This window comes from Lissotriton helveticus, chromosome 1_1 (assembly GCF_964261635.1).
Source record: "Lissotriton helveticus chromosome 1_1, aLisHel1.1, whole genome shotgun sequence".
Taxonomy (NCBI): Eukaryota; Metazoa; Chordata; class Amphibia; order Caudata; family Salamandridae; genus Lissotriton; species Lissotriton helveticus.
In genome coordinates, this window is record NC_136057.1 from 643,974,238 (window position 1) to 643,989,397 (window position 15,160).

At 47.7% G+C, this 15,160-nt stretch overlaps 1 protein-coding gene across 1 annotated transcript in view; it reads left to right on the plus strand.

Moving 5' to 3' along the window:
* Positions 1–3,688: 3,688 nt before the first annotated feature.
* CD36 (CD36 molecule (CD36 blood group)) overlaps positions 3,689–15,160 on the plus strand; it is a 538,852-nt gene continuing 527,380 nt past the window's right edge. Inside the window, exon 1 of the mRNA XM_078674174.1 lies at positions 3,689–3,854. Coding sequence (XP_078530300.1) covers positions 3,735–3,854 — 120 coding nt within the window. The 5' untranslated portion in view covers positions 3,689–3,734. The remainder of the gene's footprint in view (positions 3,855–15,160) is intronic.

Sequence of the window (15,160 nt, forward strand, 5' to 3'; positions counted from 1 at the left end):
AGTTGGTGAAAGGTCGTTGGGGTCCACGGGGCCGGTAGATGAGAGTTCCACGTAGGGTGGCGGTTGGGCTGGCCAGTATCTTGAAGTGAAGGTGTTCCATCAGTTCTGTGGCCTTGTCGGGGAAGGTGCTCAGGCGGAGGCTAGATTTGTGGACAATGGTGATTCCTCCTCCCGGGCGGGTGGGATGGTCCTACCTGGAGATCTTGTATCCTTGGGGGATGGCGATGTCCAATCCCAAGGTGGTGTTGATCCAGGTTTCAGGGAAGAATGCTACGTCCGGGGTGGTGCTGTAGTGGAGGTCCCAGATTTCGGTGGCGTGTTTGTCGAGGGATCAGACATTGAGGAGGATGCATTGCAGGATCTTCGGTTTGGTTGTGTTCTTGCAGGCGGGTTGTGCTGGGTCTGTGTTCCTGGCTTTGTTGCTGGTGTGCCAGCAGCGGTGAGAGCTGAAGGGTCCATGAGTGTCGGCTGGTGATGCTATCTTGCAGTTGTTGTTCCGGCCTGGGTTGAGTGCATGGAGTGCCGCTGGGTCATAGTGTTGGCGGGGCGGAGGACCAGGGTTCCTGTCGCTGGTCGCGGTTGGGTCGCGTAAAGGCGCAGACGGGCTTGCCTTTGGCACACCTTCGGCGCGCCAGCAAGTAGGGGTTGGGGAGGGCTGGACAGCTGAGAGGTGGGAGTGGGGAGGGGAGCTGGATTGGGCCGGTCATGCTGGGGGGGAGTGTCCATGGGGGCAGTAGCGGCAGGGAAATGAGGGATAAAGGAAATAGAGGAAAAGGGGAAAATACGCAGTAATAAGGCACAAAAGAGCAGAGATGCAGAAAAGCGCAGAAAGGTGAAAAATAAAAGAGGGTAGAAAAACAAGTGAAAACAGAGTGTGAGGAAGGAGACAGAGGTCCACTGGAACACCAGGAATGAGGCGCAGGGAAAGCTGCGGGTGGAGGAACGCCTCAATCACCAACACGCGAGAGTGCAGGGGCAGAAATCACTTAATGGTGGAGCTGCGAGGGTGGGAGAGCAAATTCACTGACAACGACACCATGATGAGCAGAAGCCAATCAATGATAGGGACAATCAACAGCTAACTCACAATCTGTGGTGGCCAGATAATGTGGCATAAACTCTGGCCCACCACTTCATTGTAAGAGTATTTATAAGGCTTAAAGATTCTAGGTACTGATAGGGTGGTGAAGCTTATCATGTTATCGTTCAATAATCCAGCCAACTCCAAAGAGTGCTAATTCCAAAAGCTGGTAGTTTGTGTTCGAAATGTTCCTGTTGCCATTCAGGGGCACAAGAAGGTCACCAACACTTGAAAATCTTGTAACAGCTACAACAGAGGTCTCTAACCAGTAGCTCATGAACTACTGCTGCTCTCCAGCTACCTCTGAGTAGCTCACCTGTGTGCAGTCCAGTTTTTTAAATTAGAAAGATTTTGCTTAATAGAATTAATATACAAATAACAAAATTGAGATTATACAACACTAATAATATTAGTAGTTCTCAATGCGTTTCATTGTACATAAGAAGCTCTTGGTACAGAAAAGGTTGGAGACCCCTGAGCTATAACCTGCTGCCAGGCATCCCATTCACAGGATAGGACTTTTGGCAATGAAATGGGTGTTAAATAGCTTCTTCACATCATTTAGAACCACTCTCCTACCATTTTATATTGTGCATACTCCTCCCTTATCACCTTTTCTGCTAAGATCAGTTGCGTAGTGGTAGGGGAGCAATAGGGAGCCATGGGGATCCATGCACATTTTGGTGTCACCACACTAAGCAAGTACTTACTAAACATTCTGTAACCCTTGCCACCACTCTCACAAGAACAATCATATCCAAGAAAAAGAATAACTGATATCTAACCCAACTCGAAAACACCCACTCCTCCTTCATCCAATCAAAAAATCTGACATCCTGCCACCCTTCCTCATCAGTCTCACAAGAACACTTGCCTTCCCAATCCAAATATGAATAAATAGTGTCCTGACACCCAACCTGCTCAGACTCACCAATAAACTCCTACCACGCGCTGCTGTGCAGCACATTGGTCCTGCCACGCTACTTCACCATCCTCTGTGCCTTTCTTCCCCTTCCCTGCCCTAAACATTTTATAAAGCAACCCATCAGACATTGGGTTAAAAAAGCAGCACCTGTCCCTTTAAGGGACACAGGTAACTTTTAAGTAAGTAAATAGTAAGTTTATTGTACAGTTAAAAAAAAGTTCACTATTTGTGAATGCGAATGCGGGGAAGGAGAACTCCTGTCTTCCTTCCCTGCATTTGTCACCAGTCACAGTGGAATCGCAAATTGGGACCTGCCTAATACATATTTGCTAGACAAGCAGTCTTTCCACCATCTTCAAACGAACAATTGCTTTGCCACTCACAGATCCTTCAGGGTACAAATGGCACACCCAGACTGGCAAATCTAGGTTTGCACATTTGGCTTGAGAATCGGTGTTTGTTCAGGATGTGAGCTTTTAAAAAACGAGACTAAGAGGTCTGCACATTAATATCAAGGAATATAGTGGAATAAAATTGTTGTCCGTGAAGTGTGTTGTATTATTTTGTAAAGCAGAAAGTCTTAACTCTGTACACTAACGTGCAGTGTAATGACAAGAACTGAAGTAGTGATGGATTGTTTTTGCAAATGAAAAGAGATTAAATTGAAAGTGAGATTTTGCATTGCAAAATACAAAAAATGAGTACTTCCAAAGGAAGATGTTCCTGCAAAAGTCTTTATTTCTTCTCTAGATTGAGTGTGAACATAGCTGAGACCACTTCTCAACCAAAAAGGGTTGCCCCCAAGCGACAGAAGCATTGATATGCACTGAATGGAGAAGCCATTCAGATGCCATCGTTGCTTAACTACCAGAGCGGCCGACTTTGAAGCTGGAGAACCACATTCGAATCTGGCTGGAGGTTCAAACATCCTGTACTTATTGGTAAATCAATTAATCTCCCTGTGTCTAGAAATAAATATGTCTGTCTGTAACGCAACTGGTGCGCATGTAAAGCGCTCTGATACCTTCGGGTCGAGTTCTCGCTATATAAAAATGCAAAATAAAAAAAGAATAAGAGTGTAATTCTTCCCTGTCTCTGTAGCAACGAAGGTGAAAATAAAATATGAATCTGTTCATCCATTACTTGTTCTGAAGGAGCTATCCGGATCGCAGTTTTGCCACAATATTGATTTTACTGTTTTTTTAAAAAAGTTTTCATATTTTATTGTTACTAAATAATAATGACATTTTGTAACTATTGATATGGAAAGAATATTGCATAATTGTAATTAATTTACAATAAACTATCTGCCAACCCACTTAATTACCTAACATCTTCAGATTGAATCCATCTAGTTATAAATTTCTCAATGCAGGTTTATTTCATAGTGCAGGAGAGAGGCAACCAGCATTTCCACAGAGGCCTCAAAAGGGCATGAGATGGTCATTGAGATTAATTTCGAGATACTGCAATTCTGCCGTTCACTCAAATGGTCAAACTTCAAAAACTATTTTCTAATTTGTAGGTTTTTATCACCTTATCTCCGGTTTCCCTGCCTGCTGTCTGCACTTTGAGCTGGCGTGCTGGGGGATTATGCCTTCACATTATCTATACTCTGTGACTGTAATTGCGGTGCAATGGTAGCTGTTCGCTTGTGGCTATAAAAGTGCCCGGCCTTGGAGGAAGGCGCCGCATTTCACCAGCTGACGCAGAGAAGGGAGGTGAGCCATGTGCTGCGGGACAAAATGTTGGTTGATAGCTGGGGCCGTTGTTGGTGGATTGCTGGCCATTCTTGGTGGGGTCTTGATACCGGTCGGCGACTTGATCATTGAGGCGAAGATGAAAAAGGTACAGACACAGTCAGTATATATTTATTTTAGCAGTAGGCCTTTTTGTAAGCCAGGAAATTCATGAGTTTTATGATTTTAAAAGTAAGAGCATTATCTATATGGACTGACACACCTGATTGCAAGTTTCCAAACTCAGCGTATTTTACCAGTAGGTCTTTTTGTAAACTAGGACAATCATGAGTTTTGTGATTTTAAAAGTGGGAGCATACTCTGTATAGAGTGACACACTTGATTGCAAGTTTCCAAACTCAGTGTAACTAGCTAGAACAAAATGCATGTCGCAAAGAGCCATATAGTACCGTTAATGTTTTTTATTCATGTTCAGGAATAAGGACTCGAGTGGGTTGAAACCCTGATGCGTACAATTTTTAAATGTGTATTTTGCTAGTGTTACATAATTTATAGCACCTTTAATTTTAGTAGCGTTGATTCATCGGTGCCGTCTTCCTTTTGTTGTTCTTATTGAAAAATTGAGTTTATAGACAGAGCGTTTTTGTATTAAATCAGATTACTGCTGACGCTTGAACGTCGTAAACCGCCGATGTGTTATAAGATGCGGTGCTTCATAGGAAGGCGAGCTGATAAAGACAACTGCCTATTTGTTATTTTCCCCTCTAATCACAGTCCTTGCCGGGCCGTCAATTTTTCGCCACCTGGTTCCCCTTCGAACAGGATGTGCTCTTTAATGGAATGTAGTAGTTACCAAACTTGCAGTCTTCCACTCAGCCATAGTTTACACCTTTCGCTTCATAGACCTAATAAGTAGCCACAAGTCGTCATACTTTCCAAGCTTTACAATAATGCCAAACAAATGTTTTCCTAAAGGTTGTCACGCAACCAAACAAGACTTCTTGGCGATTTTTGTAAATAGAAAATGTCAAACGATGGAAACGAGGAAGATTGAAATACATTTCTGCAACATGTTGCTGCGTACCATTATGTTGGTTAAGCCCTCGTTTTATATTCCACTCTTACTTAGATGACACGCATATTTGACTGTGTATCAGCTGTCCTTTTAGACAGGTTCCCGCCTTCGTCGTCCACTGGCTGGCTTTGCGAAATATATTCCCAATGAGCAGCAAAATATTGTTTTTTAATAACTAATTTTTATTGATTTTGGAAATACGCATACACAAAATAAAGCGAGCTGCTCCTCTCTACCTCGTCGCCACACACACCCGGGAAACATCCATTACAAGGCAGTCATTGCATCGTACTGCTTTTACAACTCAACTGTTACAAGGCAACTGCCTTTACATCGCATGCCCATCAATGCATGCCATTACAACGCATGTCACTACAACGCATACCATTACAACACATACCGTTATAATCCATGCCATTACAACGCATTATAAGAAAAGTAATAGACATTTTTTAGTCTTAGAGTGGGTATGGGTTTAGGGGTCAATGGGAATAGTCATTTTTACCCCTACACTTCCACACTTTCTCTACTGTTGCACTCACTGGAGTGGGAATGGTAATTTTTACCCCTACACTATCCAACACCTACCCTACTGTTGCACTCACTGTTGTGGGAATAGTAATTTTTTAACCCTACACTATCCAACATTTACCCTACTGTTGACCTAAAAGTATTATGCGTTGTAATGGTATGCGTTGTAATGGAATGCGTTGTAATCGTAGTTTTAAAAAAATGCATTGTAATGGTAGTTGCGATGTAAAAACCGCTTTGTAAAAGAATGCGTTGGAATTGTTTGTGTTGTAACATCATATATTCCGCACAACCCCCTCAATGATTCATAGCAACCCAGTACATCATTTCATTAGTTAGGATCGAACAGCTGAAGAGGTCAAAACACTCTTTGTCTGCATCCTGGTATTTCATCCTCTAGCACTGCACTTGGAGGACCTACTAAATCAATATGATACGTCGGTACCCTGCCCATCCCACCCAAAATTTTGTATTTCTGTTCATAGCAGCCACTGGCAATAGATGTTAATTTTTCCAGGTTCATGCAGAGATCAAGCACTTTTCTCCACTCCTCTATTGAGGGAGGTTTTGTATCCTTCTGTTTGCAAGCCACAACTCTCTTCGAGATGACACGCCCCAACCAAAACAAAGTAAATTTATGGAGACTATTATCCATGTCAATGTTTGTATGCAGAATGACCAACTCTGGGTTAAGCAGTGTGGTCCAACCCAGCATTGACCCTAAAAAGAAATGTACTACTTTCCAATACGCCACTAGCTTTGCTGCAGCCTCATTAGGGAGCTTATTTATGAGAGCACTGCGTAACTTTTCAACCATGTAAGAGGTACATGTGCCACAGGGCTCTCAGTTCAATTTATGAAGCCACGGTAAACCACCTTGCATGGCTTTGACTGGCCTCATAAATCATGAGAAAGGCAACTTTTAGAAATGGGGGTCTCCAGTTTGCAGCGGTATGCACACTGTCCAGGCAGGGAACCTTCCTTCTAGTCAGGGAGTAACACACCCAAGATAACCCCTGCTCACCCCTTGGTAGCTTGGCATGAGCAGTCAGGCTTATCTCAGAGGCAATGTGTAAAGCATTTGTAAAAACCCCACACAGTAACAAAGTGAACACATTACAAATGGATGCTTCAACAGTTTAGAAAAATAACCAATGTTAATCTAAATCAAACATGACCAAAATGACAAAAATCCAACATACACAAATCAAGATATCAGATTACTGTAAAAATAGCTCTTAGAAAACAATAGCTCCAACCGGAGCTTTCTTGATGTCGTGACAGGTAAAAATCCTCAGTATGGCGCTGACCGCGGGATGTGGGGGCTGACCACAGAGTCACACGGACCCCCAAGTAACAGTTCCAAAAGACATTGTATGGTGTCACAGAATTGAGGCATTGATGGACAGAGGCGGCATCGGTTCCTTACTGCCACAGAGGAGGCGAGGTGTTGAGTTCTGGCTGTGCAGGGAGTTGATAATATGTCATTGGTGACCAGGCGTCAGTTCTGTGTGATGGTGCGGTGTCGATGAGTTTGGGAGGTCACCCACAACAGTTATCGGCTCCACGATGATACAATGGAGAGGCTGGCTTCGACGGGCATCAGAGAGGTCGGGCTGCGGTACGAGTCAGGATGGTGCATCGTGCACTTCACGAGCTGTTCCAAGGGCTCAGGTGCAGGCAGTGGCCACGATGACGACAATTGAGCCGATAAGGTTGACAGCGTCGGGAATACCAGGGTGTAAGTCGGGCCGTGCACTTCATGAGTTGTGCCCTCGGCTCCAGGGCAAGCAGCCGTGTTGCTGACAGCATCAATGTTGCTTTTCTTGTGCTACAGTACCAGCTACACAATTCCAGGAGCACAGCAACTGGAATTGGTACCACTTGGCAATCAGGACTCCCAGCAGAGAAGTCCACTTGCTGTTAAGCGAATTGCAGATGAAGTATTTGATGGCCCTGATACTTCTTAAAAGGAGGCAAGCACACATAAGCCCTTGGAGAACCTCGGCAAGCAAGATACAGAAAGCATAGTCCAGTCCTATCATTGCCCTAGACAGAAGCAGCAAGCAGTAGGCCAGCACAACACAGCAACAAGCAGAGTGGCAGTTCCAATCCTACTGCTACTCCAGCTCTTCTACTTGGCAGAATCTCCTCTTAGTCTAGAAGTTTTCTAAAGATGTGGGGTTACAGGTCCAAAACTTATACCCCATTTCGCCTTGGAAGTAAGCATACTTCAAAGGATAGTCTTTGTAGGGCACAGCTCCTGCCTTGCCCTGTCTTGGCTCCAGACACACTACAGGGGGGTGTAGAGGGGGCAGGCACAGCCCTATTCAGGTGTCAGTGACAATTCCTTCCACCACTCTAGCGCAGGAAGGCCCATCTGTGTGTTGATGGGCAATCACGATATGCAGGGCACTCCTCAGCTCCCTATGTGTGACTGTCTAGAGTGAATGCACAAACAGCCCAACTGTCAGTCTAAACCAAGTGTGGATTTGGCAGGAAGCAGAGGCAGAGGATGGTAAAGCAAGACAATTCCCACTGTCTAAAAGTGGCATTTTCAAACACACAATTTAAAAACCCCATTCAGAGAAAGATGCATTTTAAATCCTGGGTTCAGGGAACCCTGACTCCAAATCTCTATCTCTTTCCAATTGAAAGTTACACTTGTAAAGGGTTACAAGGCAGCTCCAATGATAACATATGGGGGAGATAGTCATTGCAGTCGTGAAAAACAAATTTAGCAGTATTTCACTATCAGGACATATAAAACACACCAGTACATGTTCTACCTTTCACATACACTGCCCCCTCCAATGGGGCTACCTTAGAAGACAATAGCTGCAACCGGAGCTATCTCACGATGTTGTGACCGGCACAAATCCACAGTATGGTGCTGAATGTGAGGTGTGCAGGCCTGCCACGGAGTCACCCGGACCCCCAAGTTATGGTTATGTTATGTTATGTTAGTTATAGCCCGTATAGCGCTTAAGCACCTACAGGTCTCGTAACGCTTGTAGAGAAATCTCAGGTACTGTTAGACCTGGCACCTTGGCGTGGGTCTCCCTTCCACTTTTTGTTGCTGTGCCACATACGTTTTTGCTGGTGTTAGCTGCTCAGAGCACTGTGCCACTGCCACCCAGTGCCACAGTGCAAGTGCTCCCTGTGTACATTTCTATATTGATTGGATTACATGATTGTCTTATTTGGTTTACTGTCAGACCCCAGTACAGTACACCCGGAGTGCCCAAGGCTTGTAAATCCAAATGCTGCTGGTGGGCCTGCAGCACTAGTCGTGCCACCCACAGAAGCAGCCCTGTAAAATGTGTCTACGGTCTGCCATTGCAGAGTCTGCGTGCAGTCTGGTACTGTCATGCTGACTGGGCAAGTGCACCCACTTGCCAGTCCCTAAACATTCCCTTACCTTCATGTTAGTCACCCCTATGGTAGGCCCAAGGGCAGGGTGCATTGTAAGTATACGGTAGGACAAGCCCTGATGTGTGTGGCATGTCCTAATAGTGAATTACAGCCATTTTGGTTTTTCACTATTGCAAGGCTACCTGTTCTCATAGGCCAATTACATTCTATAATCCTAACATACTCAGGGAACATGGTATGCCTGAACTCAGAATATTAAAATACATCTTTTAGTAAAGTTTATTTTAATATTCTGTGTTTGCAAATACCACTTTTAGAAAGTAGGTATTTGCTTGCCTAACCATTTCAGCCCGCCTCTGCTAGGATGTGTATCTGCTGTCTGGGTTCTATGAGTGACAGGGCTGAGGAATTCCAGAGGGCAGGGCTAGATAGCCTGGTGGTGAATAGAGACATTTACATCCAGATGGGTGGGAGGAGTGCACCTGGGCTCTGAATAGGACTGTGCCTTTCCACCACAATGCTGGCTCCACCTCCTGTGGAGTGTCTGATGTCTCTAGCCTGCTCCCTGAATGAAGAGTCAGAGTCATGTCAACAAAGTGTTCAAGAACTGGTTTTGGCTGGGCAAAGGCCCCTCTACCCCAGAGGAACAAAGGATTTATTAGGGGTATAAGTATTGGGACCCTGCTCCCAAGAAATTTGATCCAGATTTGACAAGAATGAACCTCTGCTGGAAGAGAAGGAACTGGGAATGCTGAAGGAGGAATACTGTCCCTGACCTGGGGGATTGGCCTGCAGTGGTTGCCTTGCTGCTGAAGGAGAGGAGAAAGACTGAAAGACTTTATTTTCAACTTGTGCCAAAAGATCTCCAAGGGCTTGGAAGTGAGCTTGCCCCCTGAACGAAGTCCCAGGACCAGTGGACTTCATCCGCCTCAAAGAGAGCTGTGGGAAACACTGTTTTCCGTAGTTGCCGAGGCCGGGAGCTGTGTACGCCTCGTATGATCGACTCGCATCCCGCTAAGTACCGTATCAAGCACCGTCCGTCTCAATCAACGCGACTCTGTGCCCAACGACTCGCACCAACAACGTCCACGAGCCATAGCTCGCACCGTGACTGGCCGACAACGCATCATACAATGCTTCGCCGCATCGAGCTGCCCTGGTCAGAAAAACACGTACACTGCCACTAAGTTCGAGCCTGCCGATCGCACCTGGAGAGGGGTACGCTTTGCACGTCCGCGTCGCACCGCCTCGTACCGCATCAAAGAACTGAACAACGCAGCTCCCGCAGCACTGCTCGTACGCCGCAACATAAGCTGAACGCACCGCATCCAGTGCTGTCCGCCTCAATCAACGCGGCTCTCCGCTCTACGACTCGTACAGACGACACCAACGAGCCGGAGCTCACACCGTGACTGGCCGACAATGCATCGTGCATCGCTTTCTGTTTGCAACGCATCGTCCGTGCCGGACGCATCACATAAAGGTACTGTGTACGACTCGAACCAACATCCTGAATGCATCGGACCGAAGCATCCGCTGCGCTTGTTAGACTCTTTGTGTAATTTCTATTGCCGTGAGAACCAGAGAAAGAGTCCGAATCACACAGAACTCTAAAACCAAGCATTTTAACAAGAACTCTTTATTGCTAACAGTATTGTGTGTTATTTTTGTCGTTATTTGGTCTTGTGCTAAGTCTTATATAAAAGCTATTTTTGATATAATACCAGTGTGGTGTCCATTTGTAGTGTTGTCACTTGATTACTGTATGTGTTCACACATGCTTTACACACTGCCTCTGAGAGAGGCCTAACTGCTCGTGCCAAGCTACCAAGGGGGTGAGCAGGAGTTATCTTGGGAGTGTACCCCCTTACCCTGACTAGAGGAGAGGGTCCCTACTTGTCACAAGTACCTACCTGTGCCAACTAGAGACCCCCAATTCTAACATTGGTGGCAGCGGTGGGATTCTGGACTTGCATTTGTGATTCATGTACAGTGATTGGTGAACTCTACTTAGTGAGTGCAGACCATAACGCAACCACGTACCGTTTGATTTTTGTTTTCTGAGAGATCTCCATTTTTACAAAGTCATGCCTGGTTCAGTCAATGTGGAGAAGGCAGCATCTGTAGTCTCTGACAGAGGTGAAATTGAATGGGAAGAAGAGAGACTAGAGAGCTACACCCAAGCCCAGCTGAAGGGTTTCTGCAAAAAGTTCCCCATACTGGATGTAGAACCAAGTCAGACTTCCAAAAGGCGCTGAGGGCCTGGATTGAGTCAAGGAAAGCACCTGGAGACTTGGTGGAAATCGAGCCAGCAGAGGGCATCAATGGCTTTGGCAGAGGCCTGTCGCCAGAGGAGTTGGCAGACAGGAAGGAAACCAGAATACATGAAATGGAGATGGCTAAACTTAAATTGAATGGGCAACTGCAGCTGGAAAGCAAAAAGCTGGCTCTGGAAGAGAGAAGAATCCAAATGGAGCACGAGATGGCTTTGAAGGAATTGGAGCTAAAGGCTAAAAGTTTAGAGCTTACTCCCTCTGGTGGCAGCACACCGCCAGTGCAGGTAGAATCAAGGGTGTACATACCGAAGGAGGTGGTTAAAGAATTTTTTTTTAATTATGACATAGGGCAGTGGTTCAAGGCCTACGAGGTAGCCATGTCTTCCCACCGGGTCCCTGAGAAAGATTGGGGAGCGGGGTTGTGGGGACGGTTCCTGAGTGAGGGGCGGGACACACTGCTGGATTTGCCCTCAGATGTTCATGATTCTTATCAACATATGAAGGATGCTTTGATGGCCAGATATGGGTTAACTCCTGAGTTATATAGACAAAGGTTCAGGGGTTGCACAAAGATTCCTAACAGTACTTATGTTCAGTATGTAACTTTTTTCTGCAGTGCACTGGATGGTTGGGTGAAGGGTTGCAAAGTTGATGATTTTCAAGGGATTCTTGATTTAATTGCATGGGATCACTTGTCCAGTAACTTTTTTCCTGAGCAACGCCAGCACCTGATTGATAGTAAGCTGACTAACCCTAGGTAGGTTGCTGAGGAGGCAGACAGCTGGGTCAGTACCAGGGTCCACAAGGGTCACGTGGGAGACTCCGCCAAGGGTGGGCAGGGTCCCCAGCAGAAGAGTGCGGGGGGAACAAGGGTAAACAGAGGGAGTTCCAAAGAAGGCCCCCAAGTAATCCCCAAGGGAACCAAGGGAAAGGTTCTCAGCCCCCCATCCCAGAAACCGACCGGGGCCCCACAGGTCCCCCTTTTCAAAGGGGGCCCCCAAGGTGTTACAAGTGTGGTGAACTAGGTAATTTTGCCTCTGATCCCAAGTGTCGCCAGTTTGGTTGACCTGCACTCCCTGGTGCAGCCCTCCGGCAGGTGGCTAGTGTAGCCCTGGGTGAGGAATGGGTGGTCCAAGGAGGGGGAGGTCCCGCAGAGATGTCCCTTGTCTCATTAGGAGACTGTGAGGTGGTCCAAGAAAACCAACTGCCCAGGAACACTAAGAAATTTGGGCAGTGGGTGACCATCAATCCCCAAAAGGTGGGGGCTCGTAGAGATACAGGAGCCAGTGTGACAGCTGTCAAGTGTTACCTGGTGTCTCAAGAGCAGGTTGTCCCACATGCATTCTGTCAAGTCTTGAACGCGGACAACACTGAGAGTCAGTGTCCAATGGCTCAGGTTCCCTTTGAGTGGGGGGGTCTCTGGTACTCTTCAAGTAGCTGTGAGAACCGCCATGCCTGTTGACTGTTTGTTGGGGAATGATTTGGAGAGCTCACCATGGGAAAAGGTGGAGAAGAGTACTCACCTGAGGATGGTGGGTCTGCCTGACTGGGCGTGCATGACCACCAGGTCAATGGCAGCCAGTAGGGGTGCTCAAGAGGTCCTGGAGCCTGAGAGGGAGGCCCAGGGCCTGGCCTTAGAGAGAAGAGGCAGGGGGCGTGAGAAACTGGCCCCTATAGTTCCCACGGTCCAGGAGGAATCAGACCTTGAGGGAAATGCCCTGGAGCCTACAGGGGAATAGATAGCTCAACTGGGGGACCTGCCTGAGCTGCCCCATTGGCAGCAGGAAGGAGGCCCCTCCAGGGAGGAATTCTGCAGAGGGCAGAAAGAATGTCCTTCTCTCGTGGGTCTGCGGCAGCAGGCTGCAGACCAGGGCAGCGGTGATCAGTCTGGAACACATTTCATTTATTGGGAGAACTACCTCCTATACTCAGAGCCTAAGGTTGTTGAGCCTGGGTCAGCCCATGTGCTGGTGGTACTCCAGAGCTTCAGAGCCTTCCTACTGGGGCTGGCTCACGATGTACCATTGGCAGGGCATATGGGGCAGGACAAGACCTTTGAAAGGCTTGTCACTCACTTTTATTGGCCTTAAATGCGCAGGAGTTCAGACACTCACTGTAGGACCTGTCAGACTTGCCAGGCAAGTGGAAAGAGTGGGAGGAAGCAAAAGGCTCCTCTCCAGCCATTCCCTGTGGTCAGTACCCCCTTTGAGCGATTGGGTATTGACATTGTGGGGCCACTGGACCCCAGGACAGCCATTGGCAACAGGTTTATCCTGGTACTGGTGGACCATGCCACCCGGTACCCGGAAGCCATCCCTCTGAGGACAGTGACGGCCCCCGTGGTGGGACGTGCACTGATGGGAATTTTCTCCAGAGTAGGATTCCCTCTAGAGGTGGTGTCTGACCGGTGTACCAATTTCATATCCAAGTATATGAAGTCCCTTTGGCAAGCGTGTGGTGTAACCTACAAGTTTAGCACACCTTACCACCCCCAAGGAAATGGGTTGGTTGAGAGATTCAACCGCACCCTAAAAGGCATGATAATGGGTCTTGAGGAACCAATGAGGCGTTAGTGGGACGTCCTCTTACCATGCCTACTCTTTGCTTACCGTGAGGTGCCACAGAAGTCTCTAGGGTACAGCCCCTTGGAGCTTCTGTATGGCCACCCAGTGAGAGGACCTTTAAGTCTGGTCAAAGAAGGCTGGGAGCAATCTCCCAGGAAACCTCCCCAGGTATATAGCTACATGCTGGCCTTCAGGAACCAGACTAGGCGTTTCAGAGCACTTGCTGAGGCAAATCTGGAAGCCAGCCAGGAGGAGATGAAGCGGTGGTACGACCAGAATGCCACTGTGGTAGAGCTTCAGCCTGGTCAGAAGAGGTGGGTCTTGGCCCCCCATGGAGCCTTGTGCACTCCAGGATAAGTGGACCGGCCCCTTTGAGGTTGTGGAGCGCAAGAGTCCGATTATCTATTTGGTGGACTTGCGGTCTCCCAGGAACCCCTTGAGGGTCTTGCATGTCAACCGTCTTAAGCCCCACTTGGAGAGGTCTGAAGTGGGCATGCTCTTGGCAACAGATGCTGGGATGGAGGAGGAGACCGATCCTCTTCCTGACTGCCTGTCAGCCACAGAGCAAGATGGGTCAGTGAATGGTGTTAACCTCTCTTCCACCCTGACCCCTGAGCAACAGAATGACTGCCACCAGTTGCTGGGACAGTTTTCTGATCTGTTCTCCCTGGTTCCTAGTATCACAGATTGGTGCGTACATGATGTGGATACATAAGACAGCTTACCTGTGAAGCACAAGGCTTACAGGGTAACTGACAGGGTAAAGGCTTGCATCACAGGGGAGGTCTCAAAGATGCTTGCACTTGGGGTGATTGAGTCCTCCAGCAGTCCTTGTGTCCCTGTGTCTCAGTGGTCTTGGTCCCGAAGGCTGCAGCGCCGGGTGCAATACCCGAACTCCGGTTCTGTGTGGACTACCGAGGGCTCAATTCGGTCACGAAAACCAACGCACACCCCATCCCCAGAGCTGATGAGCTCATTGATCGGTTAGGAGCTGCACGGTACCTCAGCACGTTTGACTTGACGTCTGGGTACTGGCAGATCGCCTTGACTGATGGGGCAAAAGGGAGGTCAGCATTCTCCACACCAGATGGGAATTTCCAGTTCCGGGTTATGCCCTTTGGGATGAAGAATGCCCCTGCCACCTTTCAGAGGTTGGTCAACCAGGTGTTGGTTGGACTGGATGAGTTCAGTGCCGCCTACCTGGATGACATCGCAGTGTTCAGTGTCACATGGGGAGAACATCTGCCCCACCTCTGGGTAGTGTTGTTGGCACTGCGGAAGGCAGGCCTCATGATCAAGGCGAGCAAGTGCCAGATCGGGCAGGGTTCTGTGGTGTACTTGGGACACCAAGTTAAGAGCGGCCAGGTGGCGCCCCTACAACCCAAGATTGAAACCATCCTAGCTTGGGAACCCCCCAAAACCCAGACAGAGGTGAGGGCTTTCCTAGGACTCACCGGGTACTACAGGAGGTTTGTCAAGGGATATGACAACATTGTTGCACCCTTGACAGAGCTGATTTCCAGGAAGCAGCCAAAGAAACTGATTTGAACTGACACCTTTCAGAAAGCTTTTGAGTCCCTGAAAACTGCCATGTGCATGGCTCCCGTGCTCCTGGCACCCGACTTCTCCAAAG